Source organism: Panulirus ornatus, chromosome 42 (genome assembly GCF_036320965.1).
Source record: "Panulirus ornatus isolate Po-2019 chromosome 42, ASM3632096v1, whole genome shotgun sequence".
Lineage (NCBI taxonomy): Eukaryota > Metazoa > Arthropoda > Malacostraca > Decapoda > Palinuridae > Panulirus > Panulirus ornatus.
The window spans coordinates 1904474-1930753 of NC_092265.1; the positions used below are offsets into that span (position 1 = coordinate 1904474).

The following is a 26280-nucleotide window of genomic DNA, read 5'->3' on the forward strand; positions in this document are numbered from 1 at the left end:
AAAACTTCAATAATGTATTCTGCCTAGTCAGTAAAGAAATATTTCAAAAATCCTGTTACCTATTATGGATAATTTTCATACATAAAGTCTCATCAATTTCATATGACCTTCCCAAAAACATGATCCACAGCCAATGAAAGACAGTTTAAACACTTGTTCAACACTGATTTACAATGACCATGTTATAACATATTTCATTTACACTTTGGATTATAGTGTTGTTTGCTCCAATGAAGCTTATAGTACGATCATTTTTGTGAAGGTGGCTTCCGGCATATGCCATCTGGGTATCGTTCCTTGAAAGCTTTCACAAGATCTTCCTCCAGGAGATTGACACCTTCTAACTGATTTCCAAGAGTGACCCTGCAAATAATAATATTACAAGAATAGGTATATATAAAAATAAGAGTTTAGAAGAAAGAAAAACTGTTTCTCTCTGAGTTGGTGCCCTAGAAGCCTGAAAGAATCTCTATGATTTCCAGTGTTGGAAACCTCTAAACCCTTACCCTACACTTGTATCCAAACAGTATTAGCAGCTAAAGCCTGCACCAGGAGTGTTCCACTTCACGCAACAGTCACTACCTCAGTGAATCATCATCCTACTGGCTGGCTTCAGAACAAGGATGGCACTGCGACAGTCAGTTTATAAATCATCCCTTCATCCTGTGATAAGCATCGTAGTCCTGCCCATCATCACATGAAGAATTTAAGCTTCCTGCCTGTGTTTAAATTCCCAGCTGGTGTTTGCTTCCACAACTATCCATAGCTGTCGCTAGCAGAATATTACCACTAGCTTTTCTATCTGAAGGGTAGGATTCTAAACAGAAAGCTTCAAAAATTTAAGAATCTTAATCTTCAGTAACAATTCAAAAGGTTCCAAAACAATTCAATTCTGTCTGAGTAGATGCAAGAATATTATGAAGCAAATTACAGGCACATGCTTCCCAAAATTTCAAGCTACAAAAGTGTTTGGGAAAACCCATACACGTGTTTTAAAAGTCAGTGCTTTGACAATAAGCTCCTGACCCAAGGATAAGGTGATCTGGGAACACTGTTAAATCAACCAAACGGAACTACGCAAATGAATTTCTGACACCAGGAAAATCTCCTCTATTTGGGGCTGCCAATTCAGTAAATCCTTAAAAGTCAGTTTTGGGTAGAACTCTCTGAAAAGATAGTTATGGGGAATTCTCCCCAGGAGATTTACCGGTGAAAAGATGTGCACCTGGTTCCAACAATTACCACAAATATAGCAACCGTTGCCAATCCCATGTCAAAACATACAAACATATACATGCACATTCATTATCCATTCCCAGCACCACCCTGCCTCACAGGAAACAGCATGAAGACTAAACATTTACAGTTTCCTATTTTTTCAGTCAGTCCTAAATTATACTTACTGACACCAGATATTTTCAGCAAACCTAACAACAAGTTCATTATAACCAACATAGATACAACTGACAAGCAAAAGCATGAAGCACACTAACCAATTTGGCTGAACATTATGGGGTCGACCAAACAATTCCAATTTTCGAGTGCCTGGTGAGAGACGCTCAATTATGCCATAAATTTCATCAGGCTTATGGCTGGTGGCTCGCACTTCCGCTACAATGACATCTCCATCCAGGCCTCGATTTATCTTTGGGTTTCCTTTCATACCTACCTATTATAAAAAATGAAGAATTTAGTATGGTGAAAATTTGTTGTTTTTTTGCACAATAACATTTATTGTTTTCAACAATATTCAATAGTTTTAATGATTTATGTCTTAAGTATTCAAATCATCATACAGCAAGCAAAAGAGTAAATATGTTTTGACATTTACTGATTATAAATTCCTAAGATAAGGATGTGATCTGGATTTGCGGTGCTCACTAAGTAGGTTCTCTGTGTACAGAGTGTTGCTCTTAGATCCCTTGCATTTCTTATTAACAAGCTCTGAATAGAAAATGTACAAATATTACATTTAGCAAACCTTCACAAAAAGATTATATATTACCCCTGCGTTTGTCATTTACAAACATTAAAGAGAGAGCTGTACTAATATCACAACAAGCAAACTTCATCCTCACCCATCTCAATCAGGCTGCACTTATAACCACACCTTTCTCTTACATTTTTAATATAATCAATCCTCTTCACACCTCATATCATTTTCCGACATTTCACTTCCGACACAAAACTCGACAATTTCTCTGGTAACAAAAATGGGAAACAAAATTTGTCTGCCAGGAACCAAGGCCTAGTGTGAAAGGTTCCATGAAATTTACAATGAAGGAATAGGAACATCTAATGAAGATGCACCCATCACTAATACTTGAAGCCTTGAAACAAAACTGCTGACACTCTCACTCAGCTCCTAAAACACCTACCTCTCTTCCTTAGTCCTCTTATTTTCAGGTACTTAGGCACATGAAAGTAATCATCCACCTCTTGTAATCCACTTTCATTTTCACCAACATAAGTCTGGAGCTCACGTCCTTACACTATTACACACATTTTCACATCTTCAGTAGCAGCAATTTCTCCTTCCTTAGCTCTTGCCCTCATGCTAATCCCAAAGCATTCTTACCCCTCCTATTTTGCTCTTTCAATGAAAGCTCGAACATCTAGGTTCCTCTCCTCAAACATACTTCTTATTTTTCCCTTCTCATAAATACATAAATGTATGTAACTCACACAAATACATATCACAGGAGATATGGAATATGGGATGTATAAAATCACAGATGAAAAACCATAAGTTGTGGGGCCTGGATGTGGATAGGGAGCTGTGGTTTTGGTGCATTACACTCGACAGCTAGAGACTGTGAATGAATGCGGCCTTTTTTGTCTGTTTTCCTGGCGCTAACTCGCTGAAGCAAGGGGTAGCAATGCTGTTTCCAGTGGGATGGGGTATGCCAGGAATGGATGAAGGCAAGCCAGTATGAATATATACATGTGTATATATGTATATGTCTCTGTATGTATGTATATGTGTATATGTTGATATGTATATGTATGTATACATGCCTGTACGGGCGTTTATGTATATGTATGTGTATATGAGTGAATGGGCCAGTTTTTCTTTGTTTCATGGTGCTACCTTGCTGACACGGGAAACAGCGATCAAGTATAACAATGAAAAAAATGTTTACATGTATGTAAAATAACATCATACTTGGAAAATAACCATAATCATCATATACATACAAAAGTAATGAGCTGCCATGCCATTAGGCAAGGCCCTCCCCCTTCAAACCAACACCCCTAAACCAATACTGAGGAAAATATACATATTTTTTTTTTGTAGGTGTTTTCTTATGTAACATGATATGGAAATACACTGAAGGAATATCGGAATATCTTTTTTACTTTCCTCTGCATATGGTGAATATCATTTCAAGCTATAGTCATGGGTTCGGGTTAATCCCTTAACTCAAGATGTAAATTTACGTTAGTGAAAATAACCATAATCATCATATACATACACAAGTAATAAGCTGCCATGCCATTAGGCAAGGCCCTGCCCCTTCAAACAAACACCCCTAAACCAATACTGAGGAAAATATACATATTTTTTTTGTAGGTGTTTTCTTATGTAACATGATATGGAAATACGCTGAGGGAATATTGGAATATCTTTTTTACTTTCCTCTGCATATGGTGAATATCATTTCAAGCTATAGTCATGGGTTGGGGTTAATCCTTTAACTCAAGATGTAAATTTACATTAGTGATGACATCAATTTACACAAAGAGTTTTGTGCCTCCATTTCAAGGCTATCCATCAGGCTTGGGTGGTTGCTGAGCTGACAGTTTGCAACAATTTCCACTTACAGTAAGTCAGCCTCAAGTCATACCAAAGTCAGCAAATTCTTGTGTGCTTTCTAGTAAGGAAGTTGATCAGCTTTAGCTGGATTTAGAAAGCCAAGCAGGTGGTGCTGCTAATAATTTTTCAAACTTTTATAATTTTGCTGTCGTGAAAAAATCACTAACGAATCACAATGATTATAGCAAAAAATTAGATTTAGTATATAGGTAAAGAGGATACCTTACTGGGACTTGTTTGTATATATTTTTGTACTACTAGAGAAGAAATCCAGTTACTCAGATAAAAAGAATATGCTTATCACTTACATCAAATATTTCTTTTAAAATCTAATGAAGAAAATGAAACAAATCTGAAAACAGAAAAGCTAGATATAAAAAAATATGTTAAGCCCTGAATAATAACAAAAATATCTTACTAGACAGTGTTCCTTGCCATGATTTAACCAATGTCCTGTCCTCCCTGTACGGATAATTCTCTGAAGCTGATTTGTTTTAACCCAAATAATTTCATCGACTCGCTCGTATCCCCAAAGCTCTAAACACTCACGACCTAACTCCATCGCTCTGAAAAGCAATTAAAAATGTTAGTTTTAACTTCATTTTGAGAATGAAGCTTTAAGAAATGCAATATTGCATTCTAAGGATATGTCTATTTTTGTGTCCTTTCCAAAAAAGGGCTATTATTCTTTCATTTACAATAAATAAAGCTAAATCCCAGATTTACAACAAGTGTCATATGCAAATTTTATGCCTAGCTTCTTAGTTGTTGTAAACATCTCATATTTTAAGGCTACACACCTGAAAAAAGCATCTAAAATAGCTGCAAAAAAGAATTTCTACAGACTAAGTCAGGTACAGCACCTTTGAAGCACACACAAGCACACTTTACAGGTGGACAGAAACAGAGAGCTCTATATCTTTCTGTTATCTTTAAAGAATTGAGTTTTGGGTTCACTTCACAAATGGTTCAACATATTCACAAATGCATTTGAAACAAACATTAACTGGTAAGTCAATACTCTTGGCATTTTAGAGAATTTTTGCAGTTTCTGAAGACTACCAAAGTAAACAAGGCAGCCATATTGTATGCTGATAGCATCACCTAAGAGGGAGAACAGGATTAGACACAAAAGAGGTAAGGAAAAACATGACTAGCTATCTTTTGTGGATGAGAAGATCAGTGAAACTATAAATGAGAAAGTGAGAAAGATAGAAGAGGAATCCCAGGAAATAAAAGATGACATTGTTAAACAGTGGAGAGAATGAAGAGTAAATGAAAAAGAATCTTACACCAAATGAATGATACAGTAAACTGAAAATATATATGTTTTTCAACAAAGTTCTCTTCAGTAGGTGCTCGACTAATTCATGCACTATAATCAAATTATGTAATAGGGTAGAATGAATACTACCCGCACATTCCATGTATTTCACAGAAGTTAACAACAGCAGCATGAGTGGAGGGCTGGAAACCCTCCCTTCTTGTAGTTCAGTTTCTTAAAAGTTGTAAGAGAAGAAGCCAAGCTGGCTGGCTGTGGGAGGAGGGGAGGCATAGTGTGGGAGGACCAGCAGTGGGCAGCTTATCAGGCGTGCCTGGGACGAGGCCAGGGGACTATGTGATCATTTTTGTTTTACACTGAATTTATCATCAACGCATTTATTTACAAATGCAAAGTACATATATTTACATGTCAGTGTGCCATACCATCCACTTTCACCATACAATTAAGATGCAAAAGGGCCCAACATTATGTAATGCCCATCCCCTACTGCGCAAATGTTACATAATAGCTAATACTGGTGCTAATCATGGATGGGCGAGAAAGGGTAGCTGTTTAAAGGAATTGGTAAAAAGAGGTCATGATAGTAGATGACAGATGCCACATTGCCAAAATTCAAAAAACAATCATGACGCAAAATAGCCCAATGTTTCATAACGTTGCCTGACTTCTACTGTATGAACATTAAGTAATGTTGCCCACCTTTAATGGGTTGAAGGCTCACAATAGTGTGCCTGAATATGCATGGATATAACCATGGAGAGATATGTTGTACAGTTATGGAAAGGAGCACGGATGTTCTGGGAGATGTGTTTCCGATACCTGGGAAAGGATATGGTAATGAATGGAACCATGGGAGCTGAAGTGAGTTATGGGTGCGTAAGAGGACAATAGGTGGGAGCACTGATGAATGTTTGGAAAGAGAGGTCACCATATGGGAGGGCAAAGATGGGTATATTTGAAGGTACAGTAGTCCCAGCAGTGTTGTATGGATACAAGGCATGGGCTGTAAGTGAGAACGTATGGAAAGGGGGTGAATGTGCTGGAAATGAAATTTTTGAAGACAACATGTGGTGTGAGGAGGATGACTGAGTAAGAAATGATAAGGTAAGAGAGAACTGGGATAATGAAAAAGAGTATGGCTGAGATACCTGAAGAGTGTGTGCTGTAATAGTCTGGTCACATGGAGAAAATGAGTGAGAAGTTGACAAAGAGGATATGTGTCAGAAGTGGAGACAAACAGGAGATGGAAGGATGGAGTACATAAGGTTTTGAGTGTTCAGTGCCTAAACATGCAACAGGATGCAAGGCATGCACAGGATAGAGTGAACTTGAGTGATGTGGTATATAAAGGGTAACATGAAGTCAAAAGGGAGAATCAAAGCATATGAAAGATATAATAACATAATAAAAGAAGATGGGATATAAAAAAAAAACATTGCTCAATCCTACAGGAATACAGTTATGTATAAACATTAAAGGTAAAAACTTAAAATTCTGTTTGGACTCAAAATGGCAAAAATCTTTTTTTTTTTCTGTCGCTGTCTCCCGCGTTTGCGAGGTAGCGCAAGGAAACAGACGAAAGAAATAGCCCAACCCACCCCCATACACATGTATATACATACGTCCACACACGCAAATATACATACCTACACAGCTTTCCATGGTTTACCCCAGACGCTTCACATGCCCCGATTCAATCCACTGACAGCACGTCAACCCCGGTATACCACATCGATCCAATTCACTCTATTCCTTGCCCTCCTTTCACCCTCCTGCATGTTCAGGCCCCGATCACTCAAAATCTTTTTCACTCCATCTTTCCACCTCCAATTTGGTCTCCCACTTCTCCTCGTTCCCTCCACCTCCGACACATATCCTCTTGGTCAATCTTTCCTCACTCATTCTCTCCATGTGCCCAAACCATTTCAAAACATCCTCTTCTGCTCTCTCAACCACGCTCTTTTTATTTCCACACATCTCTCTTACCCTTACGTTACTTACTCGATCAAACCACCTCACACCACACATTGTCCTCAAACATCTCATTTCCAGCACATCCATCCTCCTGCGCACAACTCTATCCATAGCCCACGCCTCGCAACCATACAACATTGTTGGAACCACTATTCCTTCAAACATACCCATTTTTGCTTTCCGAGATAATGTTCTCGACTTCCACACATTCTTCAAGGCTCCCAGAATTTTCGCCCCCTCCCCCACTCTATGATCCACTTCCGCTTCCATGGTTCCATCCGCTGCCAGATCCACTCCCAGATATCTAAAACACTTTACTTCCTCCAGTTTTTCTCTCTCCATTCAAACTTACCTCCCAACTGACTTGACCCTCAACCCTACTGTACCTAATAACCTTGCTCTTATTCACACTTACTCTTAACTTTCTTCTTTCACACACTTTACCAAACTCAGTCACCAGCTTCTGCAGTTTCTCACATGAATCAGCCACCAGTGCTGTATCATCAGCGAACAACAACTGACTCACTTCCCAAGCTCTCTCATCCCCAACAGACTTCATACTTGCCCCTCTTTCCCAAACACTTGCATTCACCTCCCTAACAACCCCATCCATAAACAAATTAAACAACCATGGAGACATCACACACCCCTGCCGCAAACCTACATTCACTGAGAACCAATCACTTTCCTCTCTTCCTACACGTACACATGCCTTACATCCTCGATAAAAACTTTTCACTGCTTCTAACAACTTGCCTCCCACACCACATATTCTTAATACCTTCCACAGAGCATCTCTATCAACTCTATCATATGCCTTCTCCAGATCCATAAATGCTACATACAAATCCATTTGCTTTTCTAAGTATTTCTCACATACATTCTTCAAAGCGAACACCTGATCCACACATCCTCTACCACTTCTGAAACCACACTGCTCTTCCCCAATCTGATGCTCTGTACATGCCTTCACCCTCTCAATCAATACCCTCCCACATAATTTACCAGGAATACTCAACAAACTTATACCTCTGTAATTTGAGCACTCACTCTTACCCCCTTTGCCTTTGTACGATGGCACTATGCACGCATTCCGCCAATCATCAGGCACCTCACCATGAGTCATACATACATTAAATAACCTTACCAACCAGTCAATAATACAGTCACCCCCTTTTTTAATAAATTCCACTGCAATACCATCCAAACCTGCTGCCTTGCCGGCTTTCATCTTCCGCAAAGCTTTCACTACCTCTTCTCTGTTTACCAAATCATTTTCCCTAACCCTCTTACTTTGCACACCACCTCGACCAAAACACCCTATATCTGCCACTCTATCATCAAACATATATATATATATATTTTTTTTTTAAACTATTCGCCATTTCCCGTGTTAGCGAGGTAGCGTTAAGAACAGAGGACTGGGCCTTTGAGGGAATATCCTCACCTGGCTCCCTTCTCTGTTCCTTCTTTTGAAAAATTAAAAAAAGTAATGAGAAGGGAGGATTTCCAGCCCCCCGCTCCCTCCCCTTTTAGTTGCCTTCTATAAGTAAGGGGAATCTAAAAACATGAAACAAATGAATTTCTTACCTGCCAGTTACCCATAGAAAGATTAGTCCCTCATCTTGAATTGTAGGAATGTTCAGTTGCCTCATTTCAACATCCGACATAGTACCATAAGGAAGTTCCATGTGGATATCCCAAGGAGGATCTGCCATGATAACTGCAAATTTTCCTAGAGAAGAAAATGAAATAAGATGAGCGATGACAACCGCAGAACCAGAAACTATCCTTAAAGTGGTTTGGATTTCATCTGGTAGAGAGTAATATAATAACTGTTACACTGTTCCAAAAATGAAATGGCATGAAATATGAGACTCATTTCTGTTCTTTATCAGATGCAAATTATGGCAGTAAGGCTAGATGCAGTTGTCAACTACTGATAAATCTGGGGAACACTATTCTTTTCCCTTAATATGGTTTAAATCTGGCCACAAAAGGCAGGTGATCATTTACAAGGTAGTCATCACTCTATTATCACCATTTCAACTTGTTTACTTTGTTACTATTATGTCAAGAAAATTTCAAAATTCCAGATCTCTTTCAATATCAAACACAAAAATTTCTGACATATCAAAAACTTGCCTAGTATAGCCATGTCCAGATATCTAAGATCACACTGTATCCATTGTGGAGGAAATAAGATAGTCCTTTCTTCTGGGCGTGGTCGTGGCATAGGCATAATGATGGAGGACGGCTGATCTTGCTGCTGCTGCCCAGAAACTCCTGTGTAATCTACCTCATAGTGAACATAACTGAAATGGAAAACAGTAAGCAAGGAGCTTTTCCCAGTCTAAATCAATGAATGTTCCAATATCAACCTCCTCTGTTCAACATATAATATGTGCTCAATGTCAATGCAGTGCAGTCTGCAATGACTACTCTTTTAAAAACTACATAATAAAGTGTTAAGAAAAATCTTTTACTGCTCAGACAGAAACAAGTTATAATGTCTTATGCTTTCCCTGGTTTCTCACAGTATGAGTACTATACCCTATCAGACAGAAGCTTAATTACAAATAACAATTGGTCACCTAACCAGCACTAACAACAAGAGGCCACCCTTAAACATTTGTACAAAATAGTTTTGCCCACTTAGATCTGACTACTTACAACTTCAGGTTACCAGTCCACATGATTTGGGACTGCCGTCCTTACAGGTGGAACAAAAAAGCATAAAGGGCGGTGGTCAAAATATAAATTCCTTGTAATTTGCTTTGAATAAAGCAAACATATTCATGAAGAAATAATTTTCCATGCTTCATAAGTAAATCACAATGAGCTACACAATGGTTTACTGCTTATGCAACTTTAATGTTTAAAGAAAATTACCCCTAAGCTATATAACTCTTTTAACAAGGAACATATACAAAATACTTCTTGTGCAACACACTAGGGAGTGCTGGACTTTATTTTGAAGCCCTATTCTTGAAAAGCTTATTTTCAAACCCTTCTCTTAACCCTTAAATAGTGAGCATGGTCCAGAAATTCCATTACAGAAAGTGAAAAAAATTCCTCTTCATGAAATAATAGATTAGCATTCAAAAGTAATAGAAAATATCCAGAATGTTACGGTATTACCTTTACTCTGGTCTGGTCTACAGCTGTGTGAGGGCTGGAAGGTAGTGTGGATGACATGGCTGACAGCTCCTAAGAGAAGAGAACATGGAGCTGATGCTTCTTTCTCTGTACTGAGCTTGTCTTCACAGTGCACTCTTATTTCATGCAAACGCATAATGTTGGTGGTGAATGACATGAATATATTTAGAAACATTACACTGTTCATACCACTAATGTGTGACAATAGCAAGTGGCTAGCATGTGTAGGAGGAAAATTAGATAACACTTTTTTTTCTTTAGCTTGAACTTAGTTTCAAGCTCGTTTCTTGTTTCATACAAAGGCAAAGTGTTGGTGGTGAATACCATATATATATTTTGAAATATCATTCTAATCATGCAACTAAAAATGTGAGGCCAGTGCAGGAAGGATGGATACTGAAGACGTTTATTCGTTGGCAATATTCTTGTTCTTTATCCATCATCTGTTTCCACAGTCCTCCATCATCACATGCCTGCACAGAGAAAATTAGGTGCAACTGATGTGAAATTTCTTCCACAAATTTGGAGTCAATGGCAATGCCTCCCATGCAGGCCTTCCTTCTACATACTCCCACTAAGATCGCTTTCTATGACAGATATTTCTTCAAATTTCTCATAAATTTTTCCTCAATTTCCTCACACACTGAAAAATTTAAGTTTCCTCCTCATCACATTGGTCATCCAATAATCTACACATTTGCCACAGGGTAATCCTGTATGCATGACCTGTAGGCTGACAGCTGTGCAATTAACTTGGTGGTTGCTAGGGTACTTAGGAAAGCACAAATTTTTCCAGTGCCTTCCTGGCAATGGAGGATACCTGTAAAGGTTATCTAGGCATCCAAATATAGGACAACAATTGATGGTGGCTCTAATTTCCTTAGAGAACATCACCTGATGGACATGATTCAAGGTTTACTTACTATCCATTTCAATATACAAATTAAGCTTATGTCCTGCAAAACTGTGAGTTGTAAATGGCATTCTGTTCAGAAACATACAATCTCTCCTTGTCACACATAATGCTTGGCAATACTTAACTCAAACAACTCATTCTTCGTGACACAATTTTCCTACCATGAGCACTAAGCGCTAGCCCAGTCTTTTGGCAAAATGGTAAGAGTAACATTGAAAAAAAATAAAAATCAACTAGCACCTAAACACAATACAATCACCAATGATTCAAATCAATTCCATGGAAGGAGAGATATTGCTGGCTGCTGGAGCAATATATTTTCCAGAGAATATCTTACTGTACAGTGAAAATATTTTGCCAGCAATATGAAAGGAATGAATTGGGAAAATGGCAGGGCATGAGAAGTTGGAGCCACTGAACAATGCCATTCTGCCATTCAGTATGTGGTGGCCTGGGAGGAAAAAAACTGCTGGTGGTGAAGGAGGGTGTGGTGGCCTGGGAGGGAGATAGTGGTGGTGAGGGAAAGTGTGGTAGCCAAGGAGGTAGGGATTGATGGTGGTTAGGAAGGGTGTGGTGGTAAGGGAGGTGGGGCATGGTGTTAATGTAAGAGGGTTTGCGAGCTAAGGAGGGAGGGAGTAGTGGTGGCCTAGGTGGGAGGGTGTGATAATCCTCTGTAGGAGCAAGCAGATGACGGCCCAGAAGGGTTCAAATCTGTTTGTTGCATATAAAGAAACAAAGCTCTTACCGGCATGTGTCCATGTGGAAACATGTGTTGAGGAAGGAACAATCTCCTAAGGACTCATCTGTGTGTTTTTGAATTATTTTACGAAAATGTAGTCGCCCACACTGAGGACCACCCTTTTTTGTTGCTCTCTCACACTCTTCTTTGGTGCCATGTGGACAGAATTCTTGAACTTTCGCTCCTGGTTGTATAAAATGAAGCCACACATAATCATAATCGCAAATAGAAATTAAAACGAATTTGCCTTATTATACAAAAGATAAGTATATGCTTAATTATGTCATGAAAAAATAAAGGCATGTCCAATTACTAAATGATGTACCCTGGTGGTATGAGCAAATCTGGTTTTGTTATTCTTAACATTATGGTTTGAGGAGGTCTTTAGGTCCCTCTAAAATCCTGGAGTCATGGTGCAGGTTTCATATCAAGACCCATTCACCATACCACTCAATGAGTTTTATGCATTTGGTGGTCTGGAAACCTACCAAGGGTGACTGAAATGAGCCAACATAAGTAAGAAGCCACCTCTGTCAACAAACTTAACATTTATAGCTGATGATCAACTGCCCTTTATCTATTTCTCTAAGCATTACTAACTCATTGATCAGATGACCATCCTATCAAAATCTTTCAATATCCTAACAACAACTTCCCCATTTTTTTCCCCTTATACATGAAACTGAAACACACAAATTCTATACTTACTAGTTTTCTTCTTGCCAAGCAAAACAGCAAAAAGTTAATCACAGAAGCCCTAACATTCATAGAAGTCTGAGTCTAAAAAGCTACAAATAATGTAGCACAGAGATGTCAAAAAGAACTCATAAAGATAAAAAATATCTGTCACCTCTAACTTTTGTAGACAACCTCCTCGAGTTATATTGTCTGGACACTTCACTGGATAAAACTGACTTGCTCTGGGGAACTCCTGCATATAAGATCCCATCAACCATTCCTAGCTACAAACATGATGTTATATTTCATGGGTCATGAACATATTACAATATCGATGTAATCCAGGGAACTTTAAGATGCTACATTTCTAAGAATCTTAAATCATTGGGAACCACTTTTCTTCACATGCAAAAAAGACTAAAATGCAATATTTGTTATAAATATTACAGTGTTTGATCATGATCATTACAATAGTAGCTGAATCTTATGTAAATGAAATATATAGGATATACCTTCCACAACTAAGTGTGTCTTGGGTCCCTCCCAAAGAATTTTTCATATACTAGAATGCAGGGGAAGAGAGGGTGTTCAAAGAGGGAATTAAACATTTTTTTTTTCATATATCTTTGGCAGCCATTTCTTGCAATCTACTACTTTAAATAACATTAAATCAACTACCTAAAATGACAGTCAACTACCACAAGTTGGTCTATTTTCAGATGGAAAACCCGTAATTTCAAATCCAACATGGTTATGCAAGAAAAGGGACATGGTGGTGTTGTGCCAATGTTACATTCTTAGGGGAGATTCTTATGTGTTATCCACCTAAACTCTTGATTTCAATTAGTAACTTTGGTAACATTTTAGCAATCATTATATATTCAAGTAAAACAATGTAAAAATCTGAAATCGATGTTTCATTATAATATACCTTTAACGTTGTCTACCACACATCAATCTTACATTCATTTTGCACAGACTAACGTGCTTCACATTTGGAGTAACTCTAACATTACCACATACTGCACACATGTTCCTTACCTCCCTGAGATCTAAATCTTTGAGCAATACTCTGTTCTTTGGCTGTAGGCTTACTCAGTAATTCCATTATTTCTTCACCAACTTTTTTTGTTTCACGTTCACGAATACTCTGTGCTGATAACAAGCTCTGAGGAGAAATCATTACAGAGTTAGTAAGAATATTCATGACATAAGCAATAAAAGTAGATATCATATGGGTTTACTAAAAATTATCTCAGCTGGGTAAGTAGTATAAACAGGGGCAATGCATAATAACGTGAATGGTCATAGTAAGCAAGCCGAGTTTAAGAAAGACAAACATATGGCTAAATTACAGTTACCTAATATTCAAAGGACTTTTAGTAACAGAGAGGATTTTTTTTTGTTGGAGACAATAAAGATGATGATACTGAAAATGGTATTTGTGTTATTCATAGATGTGCTAAATGAAGATGTAAGAAAAATACCTCAAGAAATCACGAAGGAGTATGGATGCGTCTATCATGATGATATTTTTATGAAGGATGTATGTTAAATGATAAGCTGGTCAAAAAAATATATTGCAGTCCATCTGAAATTAAAGAAGAGACAGACTACAGATGTGATCATCCGCAGGCACAGCATAGATGGTGAATAACATGAACATATATTTAGAAATATTACACTATGCACACTAAAATGACCAGTAGGAAGGGGTATGGCTGTTATGATTCCTTATCTTGAGATGAGGGGGAGGGACATGAAGGTCCTGTTTTTGTTTGTATCACACTCCACTCTTATCTTTTAAACAGACAAAACTATAGAGGTGAATAATATGAATGTATGAAGAAATATTACAGTATCCAATTGATACAAGATGCAATATGTGATACTTTACAATCAAAATATGCTTAAGAGATATTCTCGCTCTTTGCTGCCATCTGCTATCAATGTCCTTCATCTCCTGGTGATTAAATAAAAATAACATCAAGCACATTTGTTTTGTAATTTCTTCCATGGGACAAGACAAAAGACAGCAGAAATTTTTCCTGTGCCTGCCTCTAGAGGTTCCTAATGGTTTTTAAGTCAGTTGGATATCTAAAGAGAGACAGGAAAAAAATTCCCATGATAATAGCATTGAAAATGTGAGGAAACTACTGCATATAGAGGAGGTTGTAAAGAAACTATGCATAATGAGACAGAACTTGCACAACAGAAACATAAACATTAGCATAATTTCTATATTACATAAACTCTGTTTCTTTCTTACCATAACGTCATCCTCTCTTGTTTCCTTACGCTTCTCCTTCTCATTCTTGATATCCTTGTCTTCACGCAAAATCTTCATTGGAGGTTCACTAACTGGTACAGTAACCTTCTCAGCAACTGGAATTTCATCTGTAATTAAAAGGTTTGTTCTTAAGATCTAAATCAACATAAGATACATAAAATCATACAAGGCTAACTAACAGCGTCAATGATAAAATAAAAGGGGAACCGATGACACCAGGAAAGTAAAAAATAAAATAAAAATGTCAGTTTTCAGCGTGTGATCAAATGTTTCCTAACCTGAACCCTCACTTTCTACCCATCATATGAATAATAATGCCACAGTCACAATAAATGCATACATAGAGCATAACCACAAAGTGTCCTAGAGAGTTGGGAAAAATACTTTTTCAAACACCAAGCTATAATCATTCAGTAAGCTGCCTCTGACATCATACTACCAAAGCTCCATGCATAGCTGTTTTGTTATTCTGTCTTGAACCTGTCAAGAGTAAACCCAACCACATCAAAGAAAGGTGTTCTGGGACACAATTGAGGGCAAGTGTGGGGTCTTGCTCAAATATAGGCTTAACACAAGCTCATAGCAGATGTTATGAGCCAACCACCTAACCTGCCCTTCAATATGTAGTTTCACCACATAAGTGTGCACAGGTGTACATGGAAGGAGGATCTATTAACAGAAAAATGTAGGTCTTGAAGGTCATAAAAAAAAGATCTTTCTGAAGCAGAGACCTGCAAGCACTGAAAGAACATCTCTTGGTAACATACCAGCTAGGGCTTGTTAAGGTTTATTCATTAAGAAGGCAGCAACCTGACTCACTCCTTATGAGCACCTTAATGGTATCCACAGCAAATTGCTCATCTCAACAAAGTCCAATTCACACAACCATTGTGAGCCCTTACAGCTGGCTTCTCTGATGATTATTCCTGTGTAACTCTCTTCTCTTTAATTCCAGGATTGGTATTTGTACAGTGCATACTATATCATTATTGTTTTCACCACAAACATGAAAGAATTAATATTAGTTTTGGTAGATTTGGGTGGCACATTTTGATGGAGAAACCACCACCTCCCTCCTGCTTACATGCTCCACCACTAGAGTCCTTCAGAGCAGAATTCTTTCATTGGTTTTTATTGTGAAAATATCTTCTCTTTCTAATTCTATATTCAGTATTTCCACATTAAATTCTATTCTATCATTATTCACTGAAAACATGATAGAGTCCCTTTCATTAACTGATGAGGAAGGATCCCCAGCAAACTGGTGAATGTTCTTGTCATGTTTTGAAAATTTTTCACACTGTCCACTTATATTTCATACTTATACCACTGTTAGTGTCATTAAGCACACTGCATCTGTATTTGCCTTTCATAAATGTCATGAGTGGGTAATAAAAATGGGATGAAAGGGAAGGTCAGTTGGGACTCAGAAAGATATTCCTAAGTGCTATAGGGCTGGTTAAAACAGATATAATTAAATACAATATTCTGTGCTTTACTTTTTAAACACTTAGAATAATACTGCACATGATCTGTAATGTATGTTTCCTGAAATTTTATGGACATTTTTGTGAAAATCAGGTCGAAGAGTCTCCTTTAGGGAATATAAGCTCTCTTATACCACTGAATCCTAGGAAAAATTCAATTCACTATCGAGCAAACAACTAAATTGTGTTTCCCAGGAACACATCCTCAAGTGTTGGGCAGGAAGGTAAGATACAATATATATATATATATATTGAGAAAGTTGAGAGTAAATGTGAATAAGAGCAAGGTTATTAGGTACAGTAGGGGTGAGGGTCAAGTCAATTGGGAGGTGAGTTTGAATGGAGAAAAAACTGGAGGAAGTGAAGTGTTTTAGATATCTGGGAGTGGATCTGTCAGCGGATGGAACCATGGAAGCGGAAGTGGATCATAGGGTGGGGGAGGGGGCGAAAATTTTGGGAGCCTTGAAAAATGTGTGGAAGTCGAGAACATTATCTCGGAAAGCAAAAATGGGTATGTTTGAGGGAATAGTGGTTCCAACAATGTTGTATGGTTGCGAGGCGTGGGCTATGGATAGAGTTGTGCGCAGGAGGATGGATGTGCTGGAAATGAGATGTTTGAGGACAATGTGTGGTGTGAGGTGGTTTGATCGAGTAAGTAACGTAAGGGTAAGAGAGATGTGTGGAAATAAAAAGAGCGTGGTTGAGAGAGCAGAAGAGGGTGTTTTGAAATGGTTTGGGCACATGGAGAGAATGAGTGAGGAGAGATTAACCAAGAGGATATATGTGTCGGAGGTGGAGGGAACGAGGAGAAGAGGGAGACCAAATTGGAGGTGGAAAGATGGAGTGAAAAAGATTTTGTGTGATCGGGGCCTGAACATGCAGGAGGGTGAAAGGAGGGCAAGAAATAGAGTGAATTGGAGTCATGTGGTATACAGGGGTTGACGTGCTGTCAGTGGATTGAAGCAAGGCATGTGAAGCGTCTGGGGTAAACCATGGAAAGCTGTGTAGGTATGTATATTTGCGTGTGTGGACGTGTGTATGTACATGTGTATGGGGGGGGGGGGGCATTTCTTTCGTCTGTTTCCTTGCGCTACCTCGCAAACGCGGGAGACAGCGACAAAGTATAAAAAAAAAAAAAAAAAAAAAAAAAAAATATATATATATATATATATATATATATATATATATATATATATATATATGTATATATATAATCACATACCTTGTAGAGAAGTAGCAACAGGGTGTGGCTTCTTTTCCCGATATTCTGCCCCCAGGACTGCAGTGACTCTGCTATGCTGAACTGCCGTCACAGTTATAGTTGTACGACCCTCCCCAATATCTTGAGTTATACTGAAATAATATCAAAAACATCAAATTAAGAAATACAGGTACTACTTTTCACTTTCCAATAACTTATAACATCAGCAGAAAAGCAGTATCCTTAAAATTATCTAATGTAAATTCTAAGAGTGACTATAATCTAAACCTTTATAATTCAGGTGATGCTTTGGGTAAACACTGGATAAGAAATATATGTTATGAAGAATTAAAAAGCATTTTCTCCCCGGGGAACTGTACTACGAGCTTGATAGAATTCCTTGGATTCCAGGGGATTAGGACCTTCCAACCCTCACCTTTTGGTCAGGTAACTTGTCTATTACCTTTGACTAAATCACTCTTCTAAAGGTAGTGGCCTGCTCACTTGGCCAATCAGCCACCCTACATCAGCACTGATATCATTGTCCTGTATACTGCCAGGCTTGTCTCTGCTTAGTCAATACACAATTCTTGGATAACAGATTTCAGCCTAATGGTGATCATCATTGGTAAGAAGATAGTTTCCCCAAAGAACTGAAGGTAAAGTGGAATAAAAAAACAACAGCCTGGAAAAATGCTTGCAAGACACCACCCTGGAAAGGGGGAGTTGTTCATTCTCCAGTACGTGCAATTCTCTCCAGGCTTAGAAAGTCCTGTGAGCTTGAAAACGTTCTAGGATGGAGAAAGCCTAGAGAACAAACTTTCAGGTAAGAGGATTACTAAGGTAACAAACAGTTATCTTAAGTTATCCTGATGCATAAAGCAATACCCTGGTTGGCATTATTGCTTAGAGTGCTGTTTTGTCATAATGCTCTTGTTTGTACCTTAGAGCTCTAGTTTTACTAAAAGTAAAAAAGATGAAAATGTGTAACCAAGAGATCATTACCTGGGATGGCAAAGATGGGTATGTTTGATAGTGTAGTAGTCCTGACAATGTTGATTGGATGCGAGGCATGGGCTATAAGATGAGAATATGCATATGAAGTGTTGGTCAAGTAAGAAGTGATAGGGTAAGAGAGGTATGGTAATAAGAATATTGTTGAGAGAGCTGAAGAGGGTGTGCTGAAATGTTTTTGACATATGGCGGTACTGAGTGAGGCTAAGTTGACTTATGGGATGTATGTGTCAGAGATGGAGAGGACAAGAAGATGAGTTTGACTGAACTGGAGATGGAAGGATGGAATGAATAAGATTTTGAGGACTCAACATGTGAAAATGCAAGAGAGAGCAAAGCATGCATTGAATGCTTGCACTGGTGGCAGATTCAAGTGGGGAGACTACAGACATTGGTTTTTGAGTTTGGGATAGTGTTTGAAGGGAGAGAGTTGAGAATATAAATGAATAAAAGCAAAGTTATTAAATTCAGTAAAGAGACAGGTTCAGTGGGATGTGAGTCTGAGTGGAAAAAACCTTAGAGGAAATGAAGTGTTTTAGAAACCTATGAATGAACAGGCAGCAAATGGAACCATGGGAGTTGAATTGAGCTGGTTGAATAGGGTAAAGTTTCTGGGAACATTGAGAAATGTGTGGGAAGAGAGGTCACTATCTGAAGGGCCAAATGGATATGTCTGAAGGTATGGATGCAAGGCATGGGCTATGGATCATAATGTACAGAAGAGGGTAGTGGTGGTGGAAATTAAATGTGAGGATAATATATGGTGTGAGAAATGTTGATTAAGAAAAGACAGAGTAAGAGAGAGTTGTAGTTATAAGAAGAGTATGGTTTTAGAGAGATGAATAGGGTATGCTGTAATGCTTTGGACAACCAAAGAGAATGATTGATCAGAAGTTGACAAAAAAAGCATATAAGCAAGAAGTGGAGATGACAATGAAAAGATGAAAACCGAATTGGAGATAGAAGGATGGAATGAAAAAAGTTTTGAGTGCTCAGGGCTGATCCTGCAGGAGGGTATACGTTGTGCAATGGATAGGGTAAACTGGAGAAATGTGGTATACATTGGGTGATGTGATACTAGTGGACTGAACCAGGGCATATATGAAGCCATCAAGGGAATCCACAGAAAGGTCCATGGTGCCTGGATGTGGATAAAGGGCTGTGGTTTTGGTGCATTATACATAACAATCGAGAGAGCGGACATGAGGAAATGAGGCTATTTCTTAATCTGTTTTTGGTTTTAACTTGCTAAAGTGAAAGAAAAAAAAATGAAGCAGACATGTATGTGTGTTCTTGGCAAAATGTTCAACTAGTAATAACAAAGGCAATCATAATGCAGAAATTTTATTGTAAGGTAAAGGTGAAACCTTCACGTTAGAAGGATCTGTTTACTGGATGACAGAATTTCTAAAAGCATACAAGAATGTTTTTGCCTAAAAATTACAAACTTTTACAAAAACTGTCATGTATGCTAAAATTTCTAACCACTAAGTTTCTCACCTTTAAGAGTATTCACTGCATGCAATGGAAAACTGGAATGCAGTCTCTTGAAGTTCTTTAATCCTCTCTTTCTTTCACAGAAAAATTGAATCAGATATAACATATTTAGCTTAAAAAAAAATCAAATGTTAAACTTACTTTACTGCTTACCTTATAAGTTCCTTGTAGGCAAATTTTTGTAGTAGATTATCTATAACCTTAGGTTCTAAAGTTCTTCTTAATTTTGTGGAAAGTGTCTGACTAAGCTGACCAGACTGGACAGGTGGCAAAGCTCCATTTAGACATTCTAGCAAGGCACACTCTAAATTGGAGTCGTCTGTGTTGTTTGGTGCTGCTCCTGCAAAATTTTATGCATCATTAGTTTTAACAAACTTGTAAATAAACTAAAAAAAACTGTAACAATAACAGAATGTACTTTTTCTTATATGCAAGGTTCAGTGGATAATACAAAATTTTTTTTTTTTTTTTTTTTTTTATACTTTGTCGCTGTCTCCCGCGTTTGCGAGGTAGCGCAAGGAAACAGACGAAAGAAATGGCCCAACCCCCCCCCCATACACATGTACATATACACGTCCACACACGCAAATATACATACCTACACAGCTTTCCATGGTTTACCCCAGACGCTTCACATGCCTTGCTTCAATCCACTGACAGCACGTCAACCCCTGTATACCACATGACTCCAATTCACTCTATTTCTTGCCCTCCTTTCACCCTCCTGCATGTTCAGGCCCCGATCACACAAAATCTTTTTCACTCCATCTTTCCACCTCCAATTTGGTCTCCCTCTTCTCCTCGTTCCCTCCACCTCCGACACATATATCCTCTTGGTCAATCTCTCCTCACTCATTCTCTCCATGTGCCCAAACCATTTCAAAACACCCTCTTCTGCTCTCTCAACCACGCTCTTTTTATTTCCACACATCTCTCTTACCCTTACGTTACTTACTCGATCAAACCACCTCACACCACACATTGTCCTCAAACATCTCATTTCCAGCACATCCATCCTCCTGCGCACATCTCTATCCATAGCCCACGCCTCGCAACCATACAACATTGTTGGAACCACTATTCCCTCAAACATACCCATTTTTGCTTTCCGAGATAATGTTCTCGACTTCCACACATTTTTCAAGGCTCCCAAAATTTTCGCCCCCTCCCCCACCCTATGATCCACTTCCGCTTCCATGGTTCCATCCGCTGACAGATCCACTCCCAGATATCTAAAACACTTCACTTCCTCCAGTTTTTCTCCATTCAAACTCACCTCCCAATTGACTTGACCCTCACCCCTACTGTACCTAATAACCTTGCTCTTATTCACATTTACTCTCAACTTTCTTCTTCCACACACTTTACCAAACTCAGTCACCAGCTTCTGCAGTTTCTCACATGAATCAGCCACCAGCGCTGTATCATCAGCGAACAACAACTGACTCACTTCCCAAGCTCTCTCAGTTAATGTACATCTTTGAACATACAGGCATTCTATCAGCATCTTAATACAAATAGTATTTAACCCTTTTGGTGTGCAACTGTTTTTTGAGGCCTCCCTGGTGCACAAAAAAGTTCTTTCTTCTTCATAAAAAATTATATTTTATCAAAAAATTAAGACAATTCCTAGAATGGTTAAAACATATCATTCATCAAATTGGCCAATCCTAAATATGCATGCAAATGCCTACTTTGGTCACTTGTGTGCCATTAAGGCCTCCAGTTTGTCACTTATGGCCAACCAACAGAATCTACAGTGCAAGAAAATTAAATTTCACTTGGACTCTAAATCTGATTTTCTGTTATATGATTCAGGAGAGCCTTGGATAAATACTTAAAAAAATCTACCAAACTAGTCAAGCTGCAATGAATTTGTGGGCCTGCAGACCACAGCCTTAAAAGCTTGGCAGACCTTTGAATTAACTCAGCATCTTGGACTTAGCCCAGACTGTGGGGCTAGAAGACCTACAAAGACAGTATAAGGTAAGTCTTCCCCATCATCACAAGATTATAACAGATGCTCCAGATTATGTTCCCCTAGTCTACAACACTTCTAACAAGTGTCTGGAACACCCATATCTTTTCTTTTACTTCCATAATTTACCGCAACAAAGGGCTCTACCAGACAGTCTGCTAGCAGTTATGTTGCTAGTGTTAAGTCACCTTCAGTGATGTATCATTGGAGTCCAATCTCATCAAAGAAATAACTTCAAAGGAGTCCAATCTTTCCCTGCTACTGACTATACTGCAGTCTTGAAACTGCATAAGCCCTTGAAAAAAAGGGTCCTGGGGTTATATAATAACAATAATAATAATAATAACAGCAATATATTCATTATAACAACAACTCTGTGGAAGGTATTAAGAATATATGGTGTGGGAGGCAAGTTGTTAGAAGCAGTGAAAAGTTTTTATCGAGGATGTAAGGCATGTGTACGTGTAGGAAGAGAGGAAAGTGATTGGTTCTCAGTGAATGTAGGTTTGCGGCAGGGGTGTGTGATGTCTCCATGGTTGTTTAATTTGTTTATGGATGGGGTTGTTAGGGAGGTAAATGCAAGAGTCTTGGAAAGAGGGGCAAGTATGAAGTCTGTTGGGGATGAGAGAGCTTGGGAAGTGAGTCAGTTGTTGTTCGCTGATGATACAGCGCTGGTGGCGGATTCATGTGAGAAACTGCAGAAGCTGGTGACGGAGTTTGGTAAAGTGTGTGGAAGAAGAAAGTTAAGAGTAAATGTGAATAAGAGCAAGGTTATTAGGTACAGTAGGGTTGAGGGTCAAGTCAATTGGGAGGTGAGTTTGAATGGAGAAAAACTGGAGGAAGTGAAGTGTTTTAGATATCTGGGAGTGGATCTGTCAGCGGATGGAACCATGGAAGCGGAAGTGGATCATAGGGTGGGGGAGGGGGCGAAAATTTTGGGAGCCTTGAAAAATGTGTGGAAGTCGAGAACATTATCTCGGAAAGCAAAAATGGGTATGTTTGAAGGAATAGTGGTACCAACAATGTTGTATGGTTGCGAGGCGTGGGCTATGGATAGAGTTGTGCGCAGGAGGATGGATGTGCTGGAAATGAGATGTTTGAGGACAATGTGTGGTGTGAGGTGGTTTGATCGAGTAAGTAACGTAAGGGTAAGAGAGATGTGTGGAAATAAAAAGAGCGTGGTTGAGAGAGCAGAAGAGGGTGTTTTGAAATGGTTTGGGCACATGGAGAGAATGAGTGAGGAAAGATTGACCAAGAGGATATATGTGTCGGAGGTGGAGGGAACGAGGAGAAGAGGGAGACCAAATTGGAGGTGGAAAGATGGAGTGAAAAGGATTTTGTGTGATCGGGGCCTGAACATGCAGGAGGGTGAAAGGAGGGCAAGGAATAGAGTGAATTGGAGCGATGTGGTATACAGGGGTTGACGTGCTGTCAGTGGATTGAATCAAGGCATGGAAGCGTCCGGGGTAAACCATGGAAAGCTGTGTAGGTATGTATATTTGCGTGTGTGGACGTGTGTATGTACATGTGTATGGGGGGGGGTTGGGCCATTTCTTTCGTCTGTTTCCTTGCGCTACCTCGCAACCGCGGGAGACAGCGACGAGGTATAAAAAAAAAAAAAAAAAAACAATATTAATAATAATAATAATAATAATAATAATAATAATAATAACAATAATAATAATGATAATTCTTTTTCATATTTGTTCAATATCTAATGCAACAGCATGGTAGTGCTACGAACAAAGAAAAGACTTATCCACTTATATCTCCTCTGAAACCAGAGCCTCATACCAAAAACCAGGCCCCACAGACCTTTCTGTGGTTTTCCCTGATGACTTCATATGCCCTAATTCAGCCCCGTGACTTCACATCACCCCTGTTTACTGAATCAGTCTAACTCTTTCCATCCCATGCATGCCTTGCATCCTTTTGCAAGTTCAGGCCCTACACCTTAAAGCATCTTTCACTCCATCCTTCCACCTACTCCTTGATTCCCCCTTTTCCTTGTTCCCTCCACTTCTGACATGTATACCTTCTTGAGCATCCTTTTCATATGTCCACCCCACTTCAGCACACCCTCTTCAAATCTCTCACATATTCTCCTCTTTCTACCACACTCTCTCTCTTACCCTATCACTTCTTACTCAATAAACCTTCCACACCACATATCATCCTCAAGTATTTAATTTCTGACAGATCCACCCTCTTTTCTACATGGACCTCTTGATTAATGTGATAGGTATGCTCTTGAAAATGGTAGCGTAAATCAAAAACACGCATATCAAATATGTTTGCAGGGAGGATTTGGGGTTTTGTTATCAATATGACAATGCCATACATGCCACCAGTGAAAAACTAAAGTACTGTATGTCACAGGAAATATAAAATACTATAATATACATTCTGTACAATGAATTCTATCTATAAAAACAGAAAATGACAAACTCTAGATCCTAGGGAGGTCTTCTCTTCATGGGAAATGTAAGTTCACAAAAAGTATTGCCTTTTAAAATAATCCATCATCATACCACAAGCAAGCTGACAGAAACACTTGCATGAATTTGGTGTTTGATCCAGGTGTTCAACATTCATCCATTCTCCCCATAACTGAACTCTGAGAATGTGAGGTCTTAGATGTACTGATTAATGTTTCACTTTTGGCACTCTTCTTGGTCTTCTCTGCACTATCATGAATAATCCATAAACTCTTCTTGGTCTTCTCTGCACTATCATGAATAATCCATAAGGTAAATTCAAGGGCATGCTTAACATCAGCTGTTCGCTCACCTCACTCATAACATTTGAGCACATTCATCATAATCTCAATAACGATGGCCTTACACTTCTTATCACCCATAGTACTGAAAGAACTTAATAGATTCTTTACTAGCATACACATACCATGAACATGTTGGACATAACCCTATTCTTTACTCTGTCCTGTAAACCCCACATAATCAATATCACAAAGTCTGCTTAAGTTGTGAGTGTTGTGTAGGTGCTGTAATTATTTTTTTAAGAACAGCTATTTCACACCTAATGGGGTTTTATTTGCTCAAGTATGAATTACTGCTCACACATCTGGGGTGGTTATCCTGAACCTCTCTATTATCTAGAGTGGAATTAAAACCCTTCCATCTCATTAATTCACCAGGCATCACCTCTCTTCAACATTACCTTACACTGCAATGTTGTTGCTCTCTCTGTATTTTAATGGTATTATTTTCGCCATTGTTCTTGTGAGCTCTCTCTGTGTCCTCAACCCTAGAAGTGGATTCGTGGCATGCGATTGCCTGTTGCTTCCTACAGCTTGAATGGGGACTAACCACTCGAGGACTACTTTTAAGATGCACTCTCCTTCCTCAAACATTTAGCTGTGGAATTCTCTTCCTTCTTTTGTCTTGCCCTCTTAACATAACCTATTTTCCTTTAAAAATCTAGTCTATAAACACCTGCAGGTCCCATGAGAATCCTAAATGTGTACTTACCGATCTTCGGTCCTATCAACTTTACAAGTGAAGACGCCACAACTTATTCTTCATTAATTCCATTTCATATTCCAAAAGCGATGAAATCGCATTATGATGTCAAACACAAAAGAACAAGATCCTACCATCCACTAACCAGGAACAAGAGATGTTGGGGAGGTCGTCTCCACAGGAGGTATAAAAGAACTTGGACTGTTACTGCCGCCACCCACCACAGAACTCAAGATTGTTTCCCTCTCTGCTTTTCGTTTCTTAATTTTTTCCCTGAAAATCTCCCTCTTGCTCTTCACAAGCTGAATGTTAGCCCAAGTCTCGTCCCCCATACTGGGTTATATTCAGAATTAAAGCACTGGCAAGATCTGTCTTCATAAGCATACACATACACAAACATCGAGTCAACATGACTTGGTCGTCGCAGAAAACCAGTTGTCGTTTAAATAGCACCAAAATTTATCAATTACGAATATATCTATAACATAATTATACCAAAAAACTCTTCTTATTAGTTTGATAAATAAAATGTTTAGTTTTATCCAGATTTATATATAATATGACTATTTCAATATTTTGATTATCGTACAAAGGTCAACTTCTAAACAACAACAGACTTCTGACCAATGAACGCTTCAGAAATTATAAGGATTATCTATATAAACATTTATTGTCATATGACAACCTGTAACTAGTTGGTTACATCTGCGCTTACACTTAGGGTTGACAAACATGAATATATTTACTTTGTGAAAAAGATATG

General features: G+C 38.6%; 1 protein-coding gene across 1 annotated transcript; it reads right to left on the minus strand.

The window, feature by feature from the left end:
* Mettl3 (methyltransferase like 3) lies at positions 1 to 25937 on the minus strand. The gene is made up of 11 exons (XM_071686308.1): positions 25663 to 25937; positions 20211 to 20397; positions 17568 to 17698; positions 14838 to 14965; positions 13610 to 13736; positions 11897 to 12074; positions 9222 to 9391; positions 8667 to 8811; positions 4236 to 4383; positions 1494 to 1669; positions 1 to 363 (listed from the first exon to the last, which is right to left on the minus strand). The coding sequence occupies exons 1-11, from the start codon at positions 25847 to 25849 to the stop codon at positions 249 to 251; spliced, it is 1692 nt and encodes a 563-aa protein (XP_071542409.1). The 5' UTR covers positions 25850 to 25937; the 3' UTR covers positions 1 to 248.
* Positions 25938 to 26280: the final 343 nt, after the last annotated feature.

What these genes read in the sequence shown, in the direction of transcription:
- Mettl3 (XM_071686308.1), bottom strand. Translation starts at nt 25,849, where the DNA reads ATGGGGGACGAGACTTGGGCTAACATTCAGCTTGTGAAGAGCAAGAGG. An exon ending in ATGGCAAGGAACACTGTCTA is followed by an intron (nt 1,670 to 4,235) that starts GTAAGATATTTT and finishes TTTTTATAATAG; the next exon opens with GTAGGTATGAAAGGAAACCC. An exon ending in CATAATGTTCAGCCAAATTG is followed by an intron (nt 364 to 1,493) that starts GTTAGTGTGCTT and finishes TATTATTTGCAG; the next exon opens with GGTCACTCTTGGAAATCAGT.